This window comes from Hypanus sabinus, chromosome 4, assembly GCF_030144855.1.
Source record: "Hypanus sabinus isolate sHypSab1 chromosome 4, sHypSab1.hap1, whole genome shotgun sequence".
In the NCBI taxonomy this organism is placed as follows: domain Eukaryota; kingdom Metazoa; phylum Chordata; class Chondrichthyes; order Myliobatiformes; family Dasyatidae; genus Hypanus; species Hypanus sabinus.
The window spans coordinates 174,486,830-174,504,121 of NC_082709.1; the positions used below are offsets into that span (position 1 = coordinate 174,486,830).

Consider the following 17,292-nt stretch of genomic DNA (forward strand, 5'->3'; position numbering starts at 1 on the left):
GTGATACACAACTGCTGTCCAGCTGCTTCACCAGTCTCAACTTTATGGGAGGATAGCAAAGAGAAAATCACTGTTGAAAAAAACTCACATGAAATCTCAGCTAGAGTTTGCCAGAAAGCATGTGGGAGACTCTGAAATCAGCTGGAAGAAGGTGCTATGGTCTAATGAAACCAAAATTATGTTTTTAGGACATCAAACTGAACACAGCACATCAAAAACACACCATCCCTACCATTAAGTATAGTGGTGACTGCAATCTTGCTGTGAGGATGCTTCATTGCAGCAGGCCCTGGCAGACTTGTGATGGTAGAGGGTAAAATAAACAGATGGAAAACCTAATGTAGTCTGCAAGAGAACTGCGATTTGGGAGAAGATTTGTTTGCCAACAAGACAATGACCTCAAACACAAAGCCAAAGCTACACAGGAAGTGGCTTAAAAGCAACAAAGTTAATGTCCTGGAGTGGCCAAGTCAGAGTCCAGACCTCATTCCAATTGAGAATTTGTAGCTGGACTTGAAAAGGGCTGTTCACTCACAATCCCCACGCAGTCTGACAGAGTTTGAGTAGTTTTAAAAAGAAGAATGAGGAAAATTGCAGTGTCCAGATAGGCAATGTTGCTAGAGACCTATCCACACAGACTCCAGGCTGTAATTACTGCCAAAGGTGCATCTAATAAATACTGACGTGAAGGCGATGAGTAATTATGCAATCAATTATTTTGTTTAATTATAGTAATAAATTTAGACCAATTTGTAGAAATTTGTTTTCACTTTGACACAGAAGTCTTTTCTGTTGATACTGTCAAAAAGACCAAATTAAATCCACTGTGATTCAATGTTGTAAAACATTAAAAGATGAAAACTTTCAAGCTGGGGGAGGGGTTAATACTTTTTATAGATACTGTATATAGCTAGGGTGCCTAAGACTTTTGCAGAGTACTGTGTTTGCCAACATGGAGCAGAGAGTGAGTTTGAAAATCTGGTGGGAGCAAAGGATGTTGGGAATGGTGAGAGTGGAGTGCCACAGGAGGGGTGTAGGACAGGTGACAGAGGAGTGCCAGTTTGGGGAAAGGCATGGGTGCAGACACACCCAGACCTGAGATACTAGGCAAAGTCATTTGATTCCAACCAATTGGTTTACTGATCATTACAGAATCTCTCTCTGGTGCCTACTGCTCCCTCCCCATTTCTGAAGCATAATTCCCCTCTCCCTGCCCCCTTCACACTCTCAGTCCACAACAGAGGCTCATATCAGAATCAGGTTTATCATCATTCACATACATCAAGAAATTTGTCCTTCTTTGTGGCAACAGCACAGTGCAACACATAAAATTACTCAAGTAATGTGCAAAAGTCTCAGGCATTCTAGCTACAGTATATAGATACGTGTAAGACTTTTGCACAGTACTGTATCTACACTTTGCATGAGCATTGCCAGTCTATCATTCCGCCAGAATAATGATATGCGTGAACTCACTAATTTTGAGTAAGGTTATTCTTAATGCTTTAAAATTAGAGCATCCTATTACATAACTGTTTCAAAATTTAATGGTTTACTACCTGCAGTGGATGTGGACACAACTTTTGGTCATCTCATTTAAACTATTTTACTTCACTTTGAACATTACTCCAGACTCTGTATTGTCATTCTTCAGTATGTGAGCGTAAAGTCATTGAGTAATAGAGGTTAGAAACAGGCCCTTCAGCCTATCTCATCCATCCCAAAAGGAGAGTGAAATGATTGTCACTCAAGATCCAACTCAACATTAAAAAAAAGAACATAAGCAAAAACACAATATAAAAGCTATCCTATAAAACTGTTTGAATATGACTGTATATACATGCGTTTATATACATAGACGGCTTGTATGCAGATAAAAAGACGCTAGGTGCAGTAATATCTGAACACAAGTTGGCTCTGACAGGACATTATAAAGTGACAACATGACTCTTGACAAGAGGAACTCATCGGGGTAGCAGCAGGACATGTGAAAATACAACAGGACAGAGAGTGTGTCAGTGTAGGTATGAGCTGTGGAGTGTAAGCATAAAGTGGCAGTGGAGGGTGCTGAGGCGCAGTGGACAGGAGTGGCTGATGTGGATGGTGGGGTGGGTAGATGGGTGGAAGTGCTGATCAACCTGATAGATTGTTATTGATTCTTCCTTCACTATCAGCCAGGTGTTACCATATTCCTCCCCTCAGTCTTGGTTTGATTTCAGTGTTTGGTTGTTATGTTAGTGGACACAAGTCAACTGACTGAACAGCTCCCAGCTGCTCTAGAATCAATATTGGGGACCAAAGTGCAACAGTCCTTCTGACATCACACTTCAGGTGCTCATTGTTTGTTTAATCGGATTATAGTTCTCTCTTAGCATCCAACTGGGAAAGCAGATTTTTTTTCAAATCATTTTACAGGTGCCAACATTTATTCTCCAACCTCAACTCCCATTGAGAAGGTGGTGGCGAATCTAATTCTTCAATTCTTCATGTTTTGCAGACAGCTGAGTAAAGTACCATTTATTTTTCTTCCAAACCATTATCACTATAATCTGCAGTCTATCATTTCCCTTTAAGAAATGAACATTTAATGAACGAGACAACTCAGTGGCCACTTTATTAAGTACAGCTGCTCTTTAATGCAAATACCTAATCAGCCATTCATGTGGCAGCAACTCAATCCATAAAAGCATGCAGACATGGTCAAGTGGTTCAGTTGTTGTTCAGACCAAACATCAGAATGGGGAAAAAATTATAATCTCAGTGACTAGGACCATGGAATGATTGTTGGTGCCAGATGGGGTGGTTTGAGTATCTCAGAAACTGCTGATCACCTAAGATTTTCACACACTGAAGTCTAGAGTTTCAGTTCTTTGGGCAAAAATGCCTTGCTAATGAGAGAGGTAGGGGAGAATGGCCAAACTGTTTCAAGCTGACAAGAATATGACAGTAACTCAAATGACCATGTGTTACAACAGTGGTGTGCAGAAGAGCATCTTTGAATGTAGAACACATGGGCTACAGCAGCAGAAGATCGCATAAAACAGAAGTTCACTTTATTCAGCCACTCCTGTAACTAATAAAGTGACCACTATGTGGTTGAGGGTCAACCAATTTAGCACCAGACCAAAGACCAAACATGAAACCTTCGATTTACACACCGCACAAATAAAAGACTTACTCATTAGTCAACAGCAGTCAAGCAAAATACTTTGTATAAGTCAAAGGTATAAAGCGATATTTGTTGCAAAAATGAACAAGTTTGTTTCAATTCCATTGACCTTAACCAACTTCTAATACAAATATAATAACAGTCTTAAGGGAATATTTAGTTCAAGGGATTAAAAGAAAATTATTTTCTAATTTACCCAAATCAGGCTTATCAAGCAGACTTATCAGAATCCGGAAGGGCTTCAGATGCACTTGAGGCCCGTGGTCCTGATCACTCTCAGGGATCACCTCTTGCAAAGATTTTGTTAATGCCTGTGGATAAAGCATGTTGGTTACAAAATCCAATTCGGATTCAAATTGTTCAGTATCATTTCCAATACACAGGTATAATCAAGAATGAAATATTTGTTAACCGGATCTGATGCAGCACAAAAAAAACCACAATAAATATAAATACACTAGATAGCCTATATACATAGATGTCCATAAAGTGATGTTCGGCACAGGAGTGTCTGTACATGAGGTGACTGACAGGAAATGATAAAGTAGTGGTGCTGGGGAGTGTGGGGGAGTGGGTTAGTGGGTTAGTGGGTGGAGGTGTTGATCAGCCTTACTGCTTGGGGAAAGTAACTGTCCTCAACTATATATATTGGGGCTTTAGTTCCACTCCTTAAATGAAGAATTTAATTTTTCCCTTCCTTGATTAAGAGCCAACAATTTCTCAAGTTAAGATTTTTTTTAAATTTTACTCAAGGCTACAGAAGAATTACCACTTTTGCCATTCATAGGATGTCAGTAAATTAACTTTAAGGCTTACGAAACAATATGACAATTCCAGTCAGCGGCCTCTTTATTAGGTACAGCTGTCCTCCTGCTCGTTAATGCACATATCTGATCAGCCAATCAAATGGCAGCAACTCAAACGCAAAAGCATGCAGACACGGTCAAGAGGTTCAGTTGTTGTTCAGACCAAACATTAGAATGGGAAAAAATGTGATCTTTGACCATGGAATGATTGTTGGTGCCAGACGGGGTGGTTTGAGTATCTCAGGAACTGCTGATCTCCTGGGATTTTCATACACAACTCTCTCTAGAGTTCACAGAGAATGGTGCGAGAAACAAAAAATACATGCAGGTGGCAGCAGTTCTGTGGATGAAAACCATGTTAATGAGAGAGGTCAGTGGAGAATGACCAGACTGGTTCAAGCTGACAGGAAGATCTCAGCAACTCAAGTAACCACACATTACAACAGTTGTGTGCAGAAGAGCATCTCTGTACACACAACATGTGTGTCACTCTATTAGGTACAGGAGGCACCTCGTAAAGTGGCCACCTCGTAAAGTGGCCACGTTTGTCATTAGTGTAGGTACAGCACCTCTCCAGGTTTGACAGGGCCGCTAAACCATCCGTATAAATGTACTCACTTGAACTAGCAAGTCCTTGGAATGCTCATCAAAATAAGTCTTGGTTTCATCTTCGGAAATCTCTGTGTCTGCAGTCATCATGCCTCCTTTGAGATCTGTACCTGAAGGAATCAACGTGTACCATCACAGAGAGTATACAAGAACAAAACAAGCTCCGCTTTTGCTGCCAAACTTTGTGCAGAAAAGATTTCATCGGCACAATTACGTATGAAAAAAATGCAAACGTTACAATGTATAACTTCCGCAAGGACAATACAGAGACAGACATCAACAGATTTAGTAAGCTCAGATCAGTTCACTTTTATCTTACTAATTATGTTATAAATGCAGAATGATTATGGAAAACTATAAGACATAGAAGCAGAAATAGACCATTTGGCCCATAGAATCTGCTCCACCATTCAATCATGGCTATTTATTTTCCCTTTCAACTCCATTGAAAGTTCAAAGTAAAAGTTTATTATCAAAATATTTATATTTCACTGTTCACTATCCTGTGATTCAATTTATTGTAGGCATTCACAGTAGAACAAAGAAATCTTCATTCTCCTCCCTTCTCTCTGTAACCTTTGATGTCTTACTAATTAAATACCCGTCCATTTTAAATATACCCAATGACTTGACCTCCACAGCCGTCTGTTACAACGAATTCCACAGATTCACGACCGTCTGGCTAAAGGAATTCCTCCTCACATCTGTTCTAAATGAACATTCCTCCATTCTGAAGCTGTTCCCTCTGGTCCCAGACGCCCCCACTATTGGAAATATCCTTTCCATGTCCACTCTTTTTAGGTCCTACAATACTTGACAGGTTTCAATGAGATTTCCCACCCCCCCCCCCAACCACATTCTTCTGAACTCCAGTGCCCAGAGGTATCAAACGTTCCTTCCATGTTAACCCTTTCATTAATGCTGACAGTACTCCAAATGTAGTCTGACCAATGCCCAAAGGATAACCTGGATAATGTCTGGATACAAGATCAGAGTCCCTTCATTTTCCACTCTCCGCCCACCCCTTTTCTTGGTCTATGAAGCCAATCAATGCCAACATCAGATCAGAGCTGTGAAAACAAAAATAGCTTAAATCTTTTTCGACACTTTCAAGCAGGAAATGGATGAAGACGAACAAGAAATCCAATTTTACACCCATCGCTATTACACCATTTTACATTTCTTCACATCTGCAGGAAGTCATCTTGAGGATGCAGTGCTCAGATCTACATTTTAATAATCCACAATCATGTGACTGTTATTCTACAAAGCCAAGAGATGACAGAACTGCCTATTCCTTTACTACCCAAGTGGACTATCCCAGCCATTTAGCATTCTCTGGGGAAAAATTGCCCCTCATGAAGCTGACAAAACTGTTATGTGACAATTTGGCAACAGTCCCATTTCTTTGGGAATTCTCTCAGCCAGAGTGTCAGAAAATTGCCAGATTTTTGGACACTGGGAGAATCAGAAGGCATCTATGTAGACTTTAGACGCAAAATCTGACACAATTTTACTGAAGGATAGAATTTCTTGGGCTACATTTCAGCTTCCAACTCCCACCTCCTCTCTGGCAAAAATCCAATAATCCGCTATCCGACTATTCGGAAATCCGAATGACTCAGCATCTGGCACATAAGGTGCTGACTGCTGGATTCCATTTCACTCAGTGGGACACCAGTTCCTATGTTCCTTCACACTCAAAAGCTGCTCTGGACAGTTCACTGTTCTACTGTGCGGCATCCATCAGTCCAGAAAATCTGCTGCTCCAGCACCACTAGCCATGGGACAAAACACAACACAACTAAAACACAACTCTGCACTATCATTCCCTGGTTCCGATTATCAAGGTACAAGACCATAAGACTTGTGGCCTCTTTCTGCTCCCTTGGCTCACTCAGTCATTTGATCGTGGCTGAATTTATTCCAGATTAGTGGAATTTGACTGTTTTTCCTCAGGAAGGTGGGAAGGAAAACACAGGAATTAATTGGAACTCAAGATTAGATTTGCTTAAACTGGTTAATTTGGGCAGGGGAATGGAAAACAGAGTAAGAGGCTGGGGATGAAGCAGCTGGTATACAACTGGCTGTAGCGCAGACTGAGACTGTAAGGAAAGACAGCAGTCAGTGAGAACGACTTGGGGTGTAACACGGGGGGGGGGGCAGGAAAAATAAAAATCAAAGAGGGTGACATATATAGGACTGAAGGTGTTATATTTGAATGCATGCAGTGTAGAGAATAAGGCAGATGATCTTGTGGTGCAGTTGGAGATTGGTAGTTATGACTTTCTGGGCATCACTGAGATGTGGCTTAAAGATCATAGTTGGGAGCTTAACATCCAACGACACACACTGTATCAAAAGAACAGCCAGGTGGGTGCTGTGGCTCTTTTGATTAAAAAAAAAGAAATCAAATCCTTAGAAAGAGATAACATAAGATAGGAAGGTGTTGAATCCTTGTTGGTAAAGTTAAGAAATTGCAAGGGTAGAGAGACATTGATGGGAGTTGTATACAGGCCTCTGAACAGTATCCAGGATGTGGGGTACAAATTACAAAGGGAGATAGAAAACTCATCTTTACAATAGTCATGGGGATTTCAATATGCAGGTAGTTTAGTAAAATCAGGTTGGTGCTAGATCCCAAGAGAGAGAATTTGTAGAATACTTATGAGCTTGCTTTTCAGAGCAGTTTGCAGATGAACCCACTAGGGGAAAGACTATTTTGAATTGGGTGTCCTGTAATGAACAGGATTTTATTTGGGAGTTTAAGGAAAAGGGACCTTTAGGAGACTGTGATCATAATATGATAGACTTCACCCTGTAACTTGAGAGGGAGAAGCTGAAGTCAGATATATTACTATTATAGTCGAGTAAATGGAATTACAGTGGCATGAGAGAGGAGCTGGCCAAATTTGATTGGAAAGGAACACTAGCAGGGATGATGGTAAAACAGCAATGGCTGGAGCTTCTGGGAGCAATTCGGAAGGCACAGATTAGATATACCCCAAAGAAGAACTATTTAAAAGAGAGGATGAGGCACCCGTGGGTGACGAGGGAAGTCAAAGACAGGATAGAAGCAGAAGAGAGGGCACTTAATAAAGCAAAAATGAGTGGAAAGTTAGAGAACTGGAACGCTTTCAAAAACCAGCAGAAGGCATTATAAAAGTCACAAGGAGGGAAGAGTTGAAATAGGAAGGTAAGCAAGCCAACAATATCAAAGAGAATACCAAAGGTTTTTTCAGATATACAAAGAGTAAAAGAGAGGCGAAAGTAAGTATCAGACTGCTGGAAAATTATGCTGGAGCATAACAGGTGACAAGGAAATGGCACACAAAGTAAATAAGTACTTTGAATCCCTCTTCACTGTGGAGTATGCCATAAGTTCAAGAGTGTCAGGGGGAAGAAGCGAATACAATTGCTATTACTAGGGAGAAGGTGCCTGGGAAGCTGAAAAGTCTGAAGTTAGATAAGTCACCTGGACCAGATGGACTATACCCAAGCTCTGAAAGAGGTAGCTAAAATGGTGTGGAGGCATTAGCAATGACTTTCCAAGAATCACTAGATTCTGATTTGGTTCCAGAGGACTGGAAAATTGCAAATGTCACCACGCTCTTCAAGAAGGGAGGAAGGCAGAAGAAAGAAAATTATAGGCCAGTTAACCTGACTTCAGTGCTTGGGAAGATGCTAGAGTTGATTGTGTAGGATACTGTCTCAGGATACTTGGAAGCATCTGATAAAATGAGGCAAAGTCAGCATGGTTTCCTTAGGGAGAAATCTTTCCTGACAAATCTGTTGGAATGTTTTTAGGAAATAACAAGCAGGATAGACAAAGAGAGTCACTGGATGTGAATATATTTGGATTTTCTGAATGCCTTTGACAAGGTGCCACAAACGAGGCTGCTTAACAAGAGCCCATGGTATTACAGGAAAGACACTAGAATGGATGAACGATTAGGCCAGAGGCAAAGAGTGGGAATAAAGGGGGCTTTTTCTGGTTGACAACCAGAGACTAGAAGAGTTCAGCAGGGGTCAATATTAGGCCTGCTTCTTTTATGCTACATGATTTGGATGACGGAATTGAAGGCTTTGTGGACAAGTTTGCAGATGATACATGATGAGGGGCAGGCAGTGTTGGGGAAGCAGCAAGGCTGCAAAAGGACTTGAGAGATTAGGAGAATGAGCAAAGAAGTGGCAGGTGGAATTCGGCATTGGGAAGTGTATGACCATGCACTTTGGCAGAAGGAATAGAAATATAGGCTATTCTCTAAGTGGTTAAAAAATTCAACAATCTGAGCAACAAAACGACTCAGATTCCTCGTGCAGGGTTCCCTAAAGGTTAACTTGCAGGTTGAGTCAGTGATGAGGAAGGTAAGTGCAATGTTAGCATTCATTTCAAGAGGATTAGAATAAAAGAGCAAGGATGTAATGCTGAGGCTTGATAAGGTACCTGTGAGGCCTCATTTGGAGTATTGAGAGCAATTTTGGGCCCCTCATCTAAGAAAGAATGTGCTGACATTGGAGAAAGTTCAGAAGAGGTTCACAAGAATGCTTCTGGGGATGAAAGACTTATCATACGAGGCGCATTTGATGGCTCTAGGCCTGTACTCTCTGGAGTTTAGAAGAATGAGAGGGGAGCTCATTGAAACCTATGGAATGTTGAAAGGCCTAGACAGGGTGGATGTGGAAAGGAGGTTCCCTATAGTGTGGAGTCCTAAAAGAGAGGGCACAGCCTCAAACAGAGGGATGTCCATTTAGAATGGAGATCAGGAGGAATTTTTTTAGCCAGAGGGTGATGAATCTCTGGAATTCATTGCCACTGACAGCTGTGGAGGCCAAGTCATTGAGTGTACTTAAGGTGGAGGTTGTTGGGTTCTTAATTAGTCTGGGTGTGAAAGGTTATGGGAGAAGACTGGAGAATGGGTGTGAGAGGGAAATGAATCAGCCATGATGGAATGGCAGTTCAGACTCAATGAGCTCATTGGCCCAATTCTGCGCCTATCTCTTATGGTCTCAAGGTCTCATTTAGAATTTAACTGCTTGGCACCTCTCATTGTGAAGATAGTAACATGTTAATTCAAAAAGATAATATTTTAAACAAATAAGTAATTAAAAGAACAAATACAAGATGTTACCCAATAGCCATGCATATAGCCGCCTGTTCAATGACATGTCTCGTCTCAGAATGGTGTGGAGAGCAGCAGAGAGAATGTACACCATTTCTGCCCGGGTCATCGGGATAACGGATTTATTTGGATCCTGGGAATAAATAACCAGTGAATTTAAAAATAGCACACACCATTCTGAAAAGCCTCCATAAACCTTTTACCAAATAAACATTCTTTAGAAATTATTTCTAATCAACATTGGAAAAACAAGAAATTGAATTACTATGGAACTTAAACAAGCGTCTTTTCAGCAGCAGATTCACCTGACACTTAAATTCAATGCAGTTCACAGGTGATTTTACATAGACAGATTGTACCATTGGGCACAATATTAAAAAAGGAACATTTCCACAATAAAGTGGACAATCTCAATCATCAGACTTTGCTTTTTGCTGGTGTACTGCAAAAGGTTAGCCTTTATGCTTGTTGAATGTCTCACTGCCACCGTGGTCTTGAATGCAACAGAACTGGCTGCAGGAGCTTTGACTACTACAATGGGAGCATAGAAGATTGAGGGGGGTCTTGATAGAGGTATTTAAAATTATGAGGGGGATAGAGTTGACATGGGTAGGCTTTTTCCATTGAGAGTAGGGGAGATTCAAACAAGAGGACATGAGTTAAGGGGCAAAAGTTTAGGGGTAACACGAGGGGAAACTTCTTTACTCAGAGTGGTAGCTGTGTGGAACAAGCTTCCAGTAGAAGTGGTAGAAGCAGGTTCAATTTTGTCATTTAAAAAAAAAAGTTGGATAGGTATATGAACAGGAAAGGAATGGAGGGTTACAGACCGAGTGCAGGTAGGTGGGACTAGGTGAGAGAAAGCGTTCGGCACGAACTAGAAGGGCTGAGATGGCCTGTTTCCATGCTGTAATTGTTATATGGTTATTTGGGAATACATCATCACCAGTATGTGCCAAGGTCTTTCCATGACCATGATTGTCCTTGCCAAATATTTCTACAGAAGCAGTTTTCCATTGCCTTCTTCTGGGCAGTGTCTTTACAAGACAGGTGACACCAGCCATTATCAGTACTTTTCAGAGACTGTCTACCTGGCGTCAGTGGTCGCACAACCAGGACTTGTGATCTGCACCAGCTGCTCACACGACCACCACTACCTGCCCCCATGGCTTCACATGACCTTGGGGAGGGGCTAAGCAGGTGATACAACTTGCCCGAGGGTGACCTGCAGGCTAGCGGAGGGAAGGAGCTCCTTACACCTCCTTTGGTAGAGACACGTCTCCAACCTCCCCACCCCACCCCACCACAGGAATACACCAGGAACATGAAAGTTAATCGAACACAGGGTGGGACTCGTGAATGATGACTGGTCTGATGAGATGGTGCTGTGTGTTGGTCCACTTACCATAGCGTTTCATATCAGTGGAGAGGGTATAAGAGTAAAGGTTTCGGGGGGGGGGAGGGAGATCCTGGGGGTAGTTCTTTGACGTCTCACAGATGCGCTGCTTGTGAACGGTGCTGCTGATCCAGTGGGAGGTGTGCTGCAGTCAGTTGGGCCTCTGCACATTGCTCTGTTATTTTATTTTATTATATTTTATTTTATTATTTTATTTTATCTGTTATTTTATTGCTTGCTCTGTTCTGTCCTTACGAACGTAGTTTTGCAGACAATTAGTATTTGTATCTTTCTGCCCATTCGAATCGGTTGAGAGAACCTATTGTCTTCACAAAACAGCTGACGACACCGTTTAAATGAGGAATGCACACATCACCAAACATGGTCAACTTGGCTGTGGAAAGCAGACACTCAGCACCTCCTGCGTAATGACCCCTGCATCACCATCTGGTGTAGGGAGGCCACCACAGGGGGCTGCAGCCAGCACCATCATGGGCACCAGCCCCGCCAGCATCAAGGACCAGCATCTTCAAAAGGGGATGCCTCAAAAAAAAATGGCATCCATCATTAAGGACCATCGTCAACCAGTACCTGCTCTCTTCATACTACCAGAGAGGAGATACAGGAAACACATACACTGAGCATTTTAGGAACAACTACTTCCTCTCCACCATCAGATTTCTGAACGTACAATGAGCCCTCCCATAAACACTGCATTATTTTTGCTCTCTTCTTGCACTACTTTTTTTTTTAAACTTATAGTATATTATTGTAATTTAATTTTATGTATTGCACGAGACTGCTGCCACAAGCAAATTTCAGGACACGTCAGTGATATTAAACCTGATTCTGACCTCTAGCAATGCTCTCAGCAAGTTACCATCAACCACTTCAGCTTATTAACATGCTGCCCACCAAATGAGCACCTGTCCTAGAAGGACAAAACAGATGTTGAAAGAGGCTTAAACAGTGATACTGCTCAGTTGAAGAACTAGACTCAGGTACTTGCATTGCAGCCAATTGCAACCAGATATCATGTCCTTGTGCAGGATTCCCAAAGGGTTAATATGCAGCTTGAGCCAGTGGTGAGATCAGCAAACTCAACGTTTGCTTTCAACACAATGAAGGTAGAGCATTGGATGTAGTAAGACTTTCAGTGACTTTCATGGCTTTCAGTAAGACTTTTGATAAGATTCCTCATGTGAGGCTCATTCAGAAAGTAATGAGGCAAGGATCCAAGGGGACCTTGCTTTTTGGATCCAGAATTGGCTTGCCCACAGAAGCCAAAAGGTGGTTGTAGATGGTTTGTATTCTGCATGGAGGACAGTGACCAGTGGTGTGCCTCAGGGATCTGTTCTGAGACTCCTTCTCTTTGTGATTTTTATAAATCATCTTGATGAGGAAGAGGAAGGGTGGGTTAGTAAGATGACAGAAATGCTGAGGGTGTTGTGAATAGCCCGGAGAGTCGTCCAGAGGTTGAAGCAGGACATATTGTTGGATCATGCAGTAAAGCACATATTTACGCTGATACTTCATCAGTTTGCTAGCCAACTTCACATTCGTCACGACTCAAAATGCTGGAAGCAAATCAAGCTCAGGGGCAAGAGTACAGGGTTCCCTGCTTAGTGAACAGTATCATTCTAAACACTGTAACATACTAACCACTTCCTTTCAAAGCAACCACTTTTAGACAAGACGATAGGAGGCATAGATCAAGTGGACATAGATCAAAAGACTTTTTCTCCCCCCCCCACAGGGCAGAAATGACATACAAAAAGGCATAATTTTAAGGTGATTGGAAGGAAGTCTGAGGAGCTTGTCAAAAGTAAGATCTTTACACAGAGCGGTGAGTGCATAGAAAACTCTACCAGGGGTGGTGGGAGAGGCAGATACATCAGGGGCATTTAAGAAACTCTGAGGCATATGGATGACAGAAAAATGGAGGGTATGTAGGAGGGAAGGTTTGGATTGATTTTACAGTAGGTTAAAAGGTTGGCAGAACATTGTTCAATCATTCCTAGTGTGCAACTTATGTCTCCAAATGAAACATCTACCAAGGATTAATGACAGGATCAACAAAATACAGTGTTTCCAACAAAATGCACAGACTGTGAATTATGACATAGTACGTTGCTTTCTGCAAGTTAGTCTAACAGGGAGAATCAATGGAGATGCTGCAGCAAGCCTATAGATTTTAAAATCAATATTACTGCTTACCAGACATGTGTTAAGTGGAAAAAAGTAAAATAAAATTTCTAATGTATTCCGTTGCACAAGAACATTTGAATCCTTCACAGAAGCACACAAACCTTTCACCTGAAAAACAAAGAAATGGACAAATAGATTAGAGAACTGACGAGCAAATTAACATATCATTTTCCCCTGGCAGCTACACTCTGTGGCAATTCTATTAGGTACGGGAACCAGTACATCAGAATTAGGCAGCTCTGACGATAGGTCACTGAACTAAAATGTTGTTTCGCTTTCCACAGTGGCAATGTTATTATGTACCTCCTGTACCTAAAAAAAGTAGCTACTGAGTGCTTGTTCATGGTCCACTGCGGCTGGAGCCCATCCACTTCACTGTTCACCATGTTCTGTGTTCACAGATGCTTTCCAGCACACCACTGTTGTAAAGCATGGTGTCAGTTTGAACCAGTCTAGACGTTCTCCTCTGAATTTGCCCAGAAGATGCTATCTGAAAGCAAGCATACAGGTACAGCAGGCAGTGAAGAAAGCTAATGACACGTTGGCCTTCATAACAAGGGGAGTTGAATATAGGAGCAAAGAGGTCCTTCTCCAGTTGTACAGGGCCCTGGTGAGACAACACCAGGAGTATTGTGTTCAGCTTTGGTCGCCAAATTTGAGGAAGGACATCCTTGCTATTGAGGGAGTGCAACGTAGGTTCACGAGGTTAATTCCCGGGATGACAGACAGGACTGTCATGTTGAAAGATTGGAGCAACTGGGCTTGTATACACCGGAATTTAGAAGGATGAGAGGGATAACAGTTCTTTTCAACATAGTGAAAGAAGGAACACTGTTCAGTTTTGAAATGCTTAAAGTGAAACACTTATTAGAAAAACAAGATTTTTTAAATCAGTATTTACAGATGCGACAATATGTTAATAAGATGCTTAAAAATGTAACCAAGGCAAATACATGCTTGATAGAGCTCTTTAGAAAAGCATATAATTCAGATAATGGTAGTAGAATCATTTCAAGCATGTATAAGGGGTTGTTAAATCTTAAAACACATTCGACTTCATACATTAAAACAAAATGGGAGAAGGAAGGAGGGATAATTATATCTGAGGAAGAATAGACAATAATATGGAGGTATCAATGGAAATGTAGCAGTTCACAGAAATGGAGGGAGTTTGGATGGAAAAACTTGCTAAGATATTTTATTACACCCTCTCAGAAATCCCATTATGATAATAACCTCCCTGTTTGCTGGAGAAATTGTGGAAATCAAAATGCAAATCATTATCCTATTTTTTGGGACTGCCGTGTTATCAAAAACTATTGGAGGGGATACACAATGTGATACAAGACATCTTTAAATGTGAAATACCCTTAGAGAGTAAGACCATATATTTTGGATATATACCTCAAGAATGGTTGAAAAGAGATAAATATTTAACAAATATTTGTGGCTGGTAAAAAGACTCTTACTAGGAAATGGTTATCACAGGAGAGCCCAACTTTAAATACGTGGATGAAAATTACAATGGACATTTACAAAATGGAGAAGATAACAGCATCTGTTAATCATAAGCTGGAACAATTTGATCCATACTGGGAAAAATGGTTTAACTACATAATGCCTCATAGGCCTGATTTTATTCTCACAAATCAATGAATCTGTTGTAAAAAAAAATCACTCCCTACTTGTAACATAGTTCTTTCCTTTTGCTTGTTTTTTCTGTCCACTCTTTTCTATAAGTGTATACCTCAGATAAATAATGTTTGTTTGATGAACTTCAATAAAAAAATAAATTACAAAAAAAAAGGATGAGAGAGGATCTGATTGAAACATATAAGATTATTAAGGGATGAGACATGCTAGAGGCAGGAAACATGTTCTCGATGTTGGGGGAGTCCAGAACCAGAGGCCACAGTTTAAGAATAAGGGGTAGGCCATTTAGAACAGAGTTCAGGAAAAACTTTTTCACCCAGAGTTGTGGATCTATGGAATGCTCTGCCTCAGAAGGCAGTGGAGGCCAATTCTCTGGATGCTTTCAAGCAAGAGTTAGATAGAGCTCTTCTAGATAGTGAAGGGATATGGGGAGAGGGCAGGAACGGGGTACTGATTGTGGATGATCAGCCATGATCACATTGAATGGCGGTGCTGGCTCAAAGGGCCGAATGGCCTACTCCTGCACCTATTGTCTATCCTCCTTTCTGAGGTTGTCCGAAAAAAAGGTGAGGGGTAAAAACTAAAGCATACTGTCAGTGACCACTTTACTGGGTACCCCTGCACACCTGTCCGTTAATGCAAATATCTAATCAGCCAATCATGCGGCAGCAACTCCATGCGAAAAAGCATGCAGACATGGTCAAGAGGTTCAGTCGCTGTTCAGACCAGACATCAGAATGGAGAAGAAATGTGATCTAAGTAACTTTGACTGTGAAATGATTGCTGGCACCAGAGGGGGCTGTTGGAGTATCTCAGAAACTGCTGTTTTCCTAGAGTTTACAGAGAACGGCACAATAAAAAAATTCCAGTGAGCAGCAATTCTGTGGATGAAAATGCCTTGATCATGAGAGGTGTCAGAGGAGAACGCCAGACTGGTTCAAACCTACAGGAAGGCGACGGTAACTCAAATAACCACACGTTACAACAGTGGTGTGCAGAAGAGCATTTCTGAACGCACAACACGTCGAACCTTGCAGTGGATGGGCTACAGCAGCAGGAGATCACAAACACAATAAAGTGGCCACTGAATCTGAATCTGATCAGATTCATCCTAAACTCCTCAGCGGCTTCAGCTCCAGCAAACTCCAAATCACTTGCTTTGCTCCCCGTTTTCCAGAGGGCATGACCCCAGTAAAAAAGCAACACACAAGAACCGCAGTTGGACTGGATTAACAGACTTACAGCTAGGTTAGGGTCTGAGCCAAACATGTATTTCTGGTCCTTCCTTTGCATAGTTTTATTTATGTGACTGACAATGAAGAGGGAGGCAGGGAGGCGAATGGAAGGGCTCACAATGACACTGCCCCACAGCGCCCCATAGAAGACTTCCTGGCCCACTACCAGAACTAGCTTCTGCAGCAAGATGTCCGTCCTTCGGATAGCGTGGAGAGAAGGGGAGACAAAAACAAAAATTAGCAGCTTAAAATGTCAGACCTTGAAACACAATAAAGCACCGACATTACCCTGATTTCAAGGACAAACAGCAAACAAGTAGCTCAGAATACTCAACATAAAATTTCATCGATATATTTGTCAGCTTGTAAATCACCGTGAAAGCTAACGATACACAGAGACAGGTGTCTGCCTGGTGTAGATATGAAACTACAAATGCATCTTGCTTCAGAGAATTAAGAGGCAAAAGAGAAACAACGGTTAAGACTGTCTGCAGGCCAAGATTAGGAACCCAATTATGTCACGTACCATTTTAACAATCACTGTGTGAACCAAATACTTTCTCATAGAATCTATTCAACAACTGAGATTTTTTTCTCAGGGTGCCAATGGCCAATGCAAGGGGGCATAATTTTAAATGACCGGATGAGCATATAGGGAGGATGTCAGAGGCACGTTATGTTTTAATCTTGTTTTACACACAGAGATTGATGTGAGTGAGGAACACCCTGCCAGGGATGGTGATAGAGGCAGATACATTAGGGACATATAAGGAATTCTTAGATACACACAGGGATAATAGGAAAATGAAGGAATCTGTAGGAGGGATGGGTTGGACTGGCCTTAGAATAGGTTAGTAGGTTGGCACAACATTGTGGGCCGAAGGGCTGTACTGTTCTATGTTTTATGTTCCTAACTGGATAAAGAGTGCTCAGATGTAGAGTTCTGATAATGAGCATACTCTGTAAAACCCAACTTGTTCTTTCCATTGGCTACAAATGTAATGCAAACACAATAAATCCATTCATCTAAATAGTTACAAAAACTCCTACAGTACAGAAACAGACCCTTCAGCCCAAGTAGTCCATGCCAACCTGA

The 17,292-nt window shown here is 41.5% G+C and overlaps 1 protein-coding gene across 3 annotated transcripts in view; it reads right to left on the bottom strand.

Annotated features, from left to right (window-relative positions):
• Positions 1–17,292, bottom strand: part of dop1b (DOP1 leucine zipper like protein B) — a 204,075-nt gene that overhangs the window by 150,074 nt on the left and 36,709 nt on the right. For 2 of the 3 annotated variants that reach the window (XM_059968854.1, XM_059968855.1), the window contains exons 5-9: positions 16,204–16,393; positions 13,318–13,416; positions 9,717–9,840; positions 4,594–4,694; positions 3,366–3,480 (exon numbers count right to left, since the gene is read on the bottom strand). In XM_059968854.1, the coding sequence (XP_059824837.1) occupies positions 3,366–3,480; positions 4,594–4,694; positions 9,717–9,840; positions 13,318–13,416; positions 16,204–16,393 (629 nt within the window). The remainder of the gene's footprint in view (positions 1–3,365; positions 3,481–4,593; positions 4,695–9,716; positions 9,841–13,317; positions 13,417–16,203; positions 16,394–17,292) is intronic. The other variant, XM_059968856.1, reaches the window with a different exon arrangement.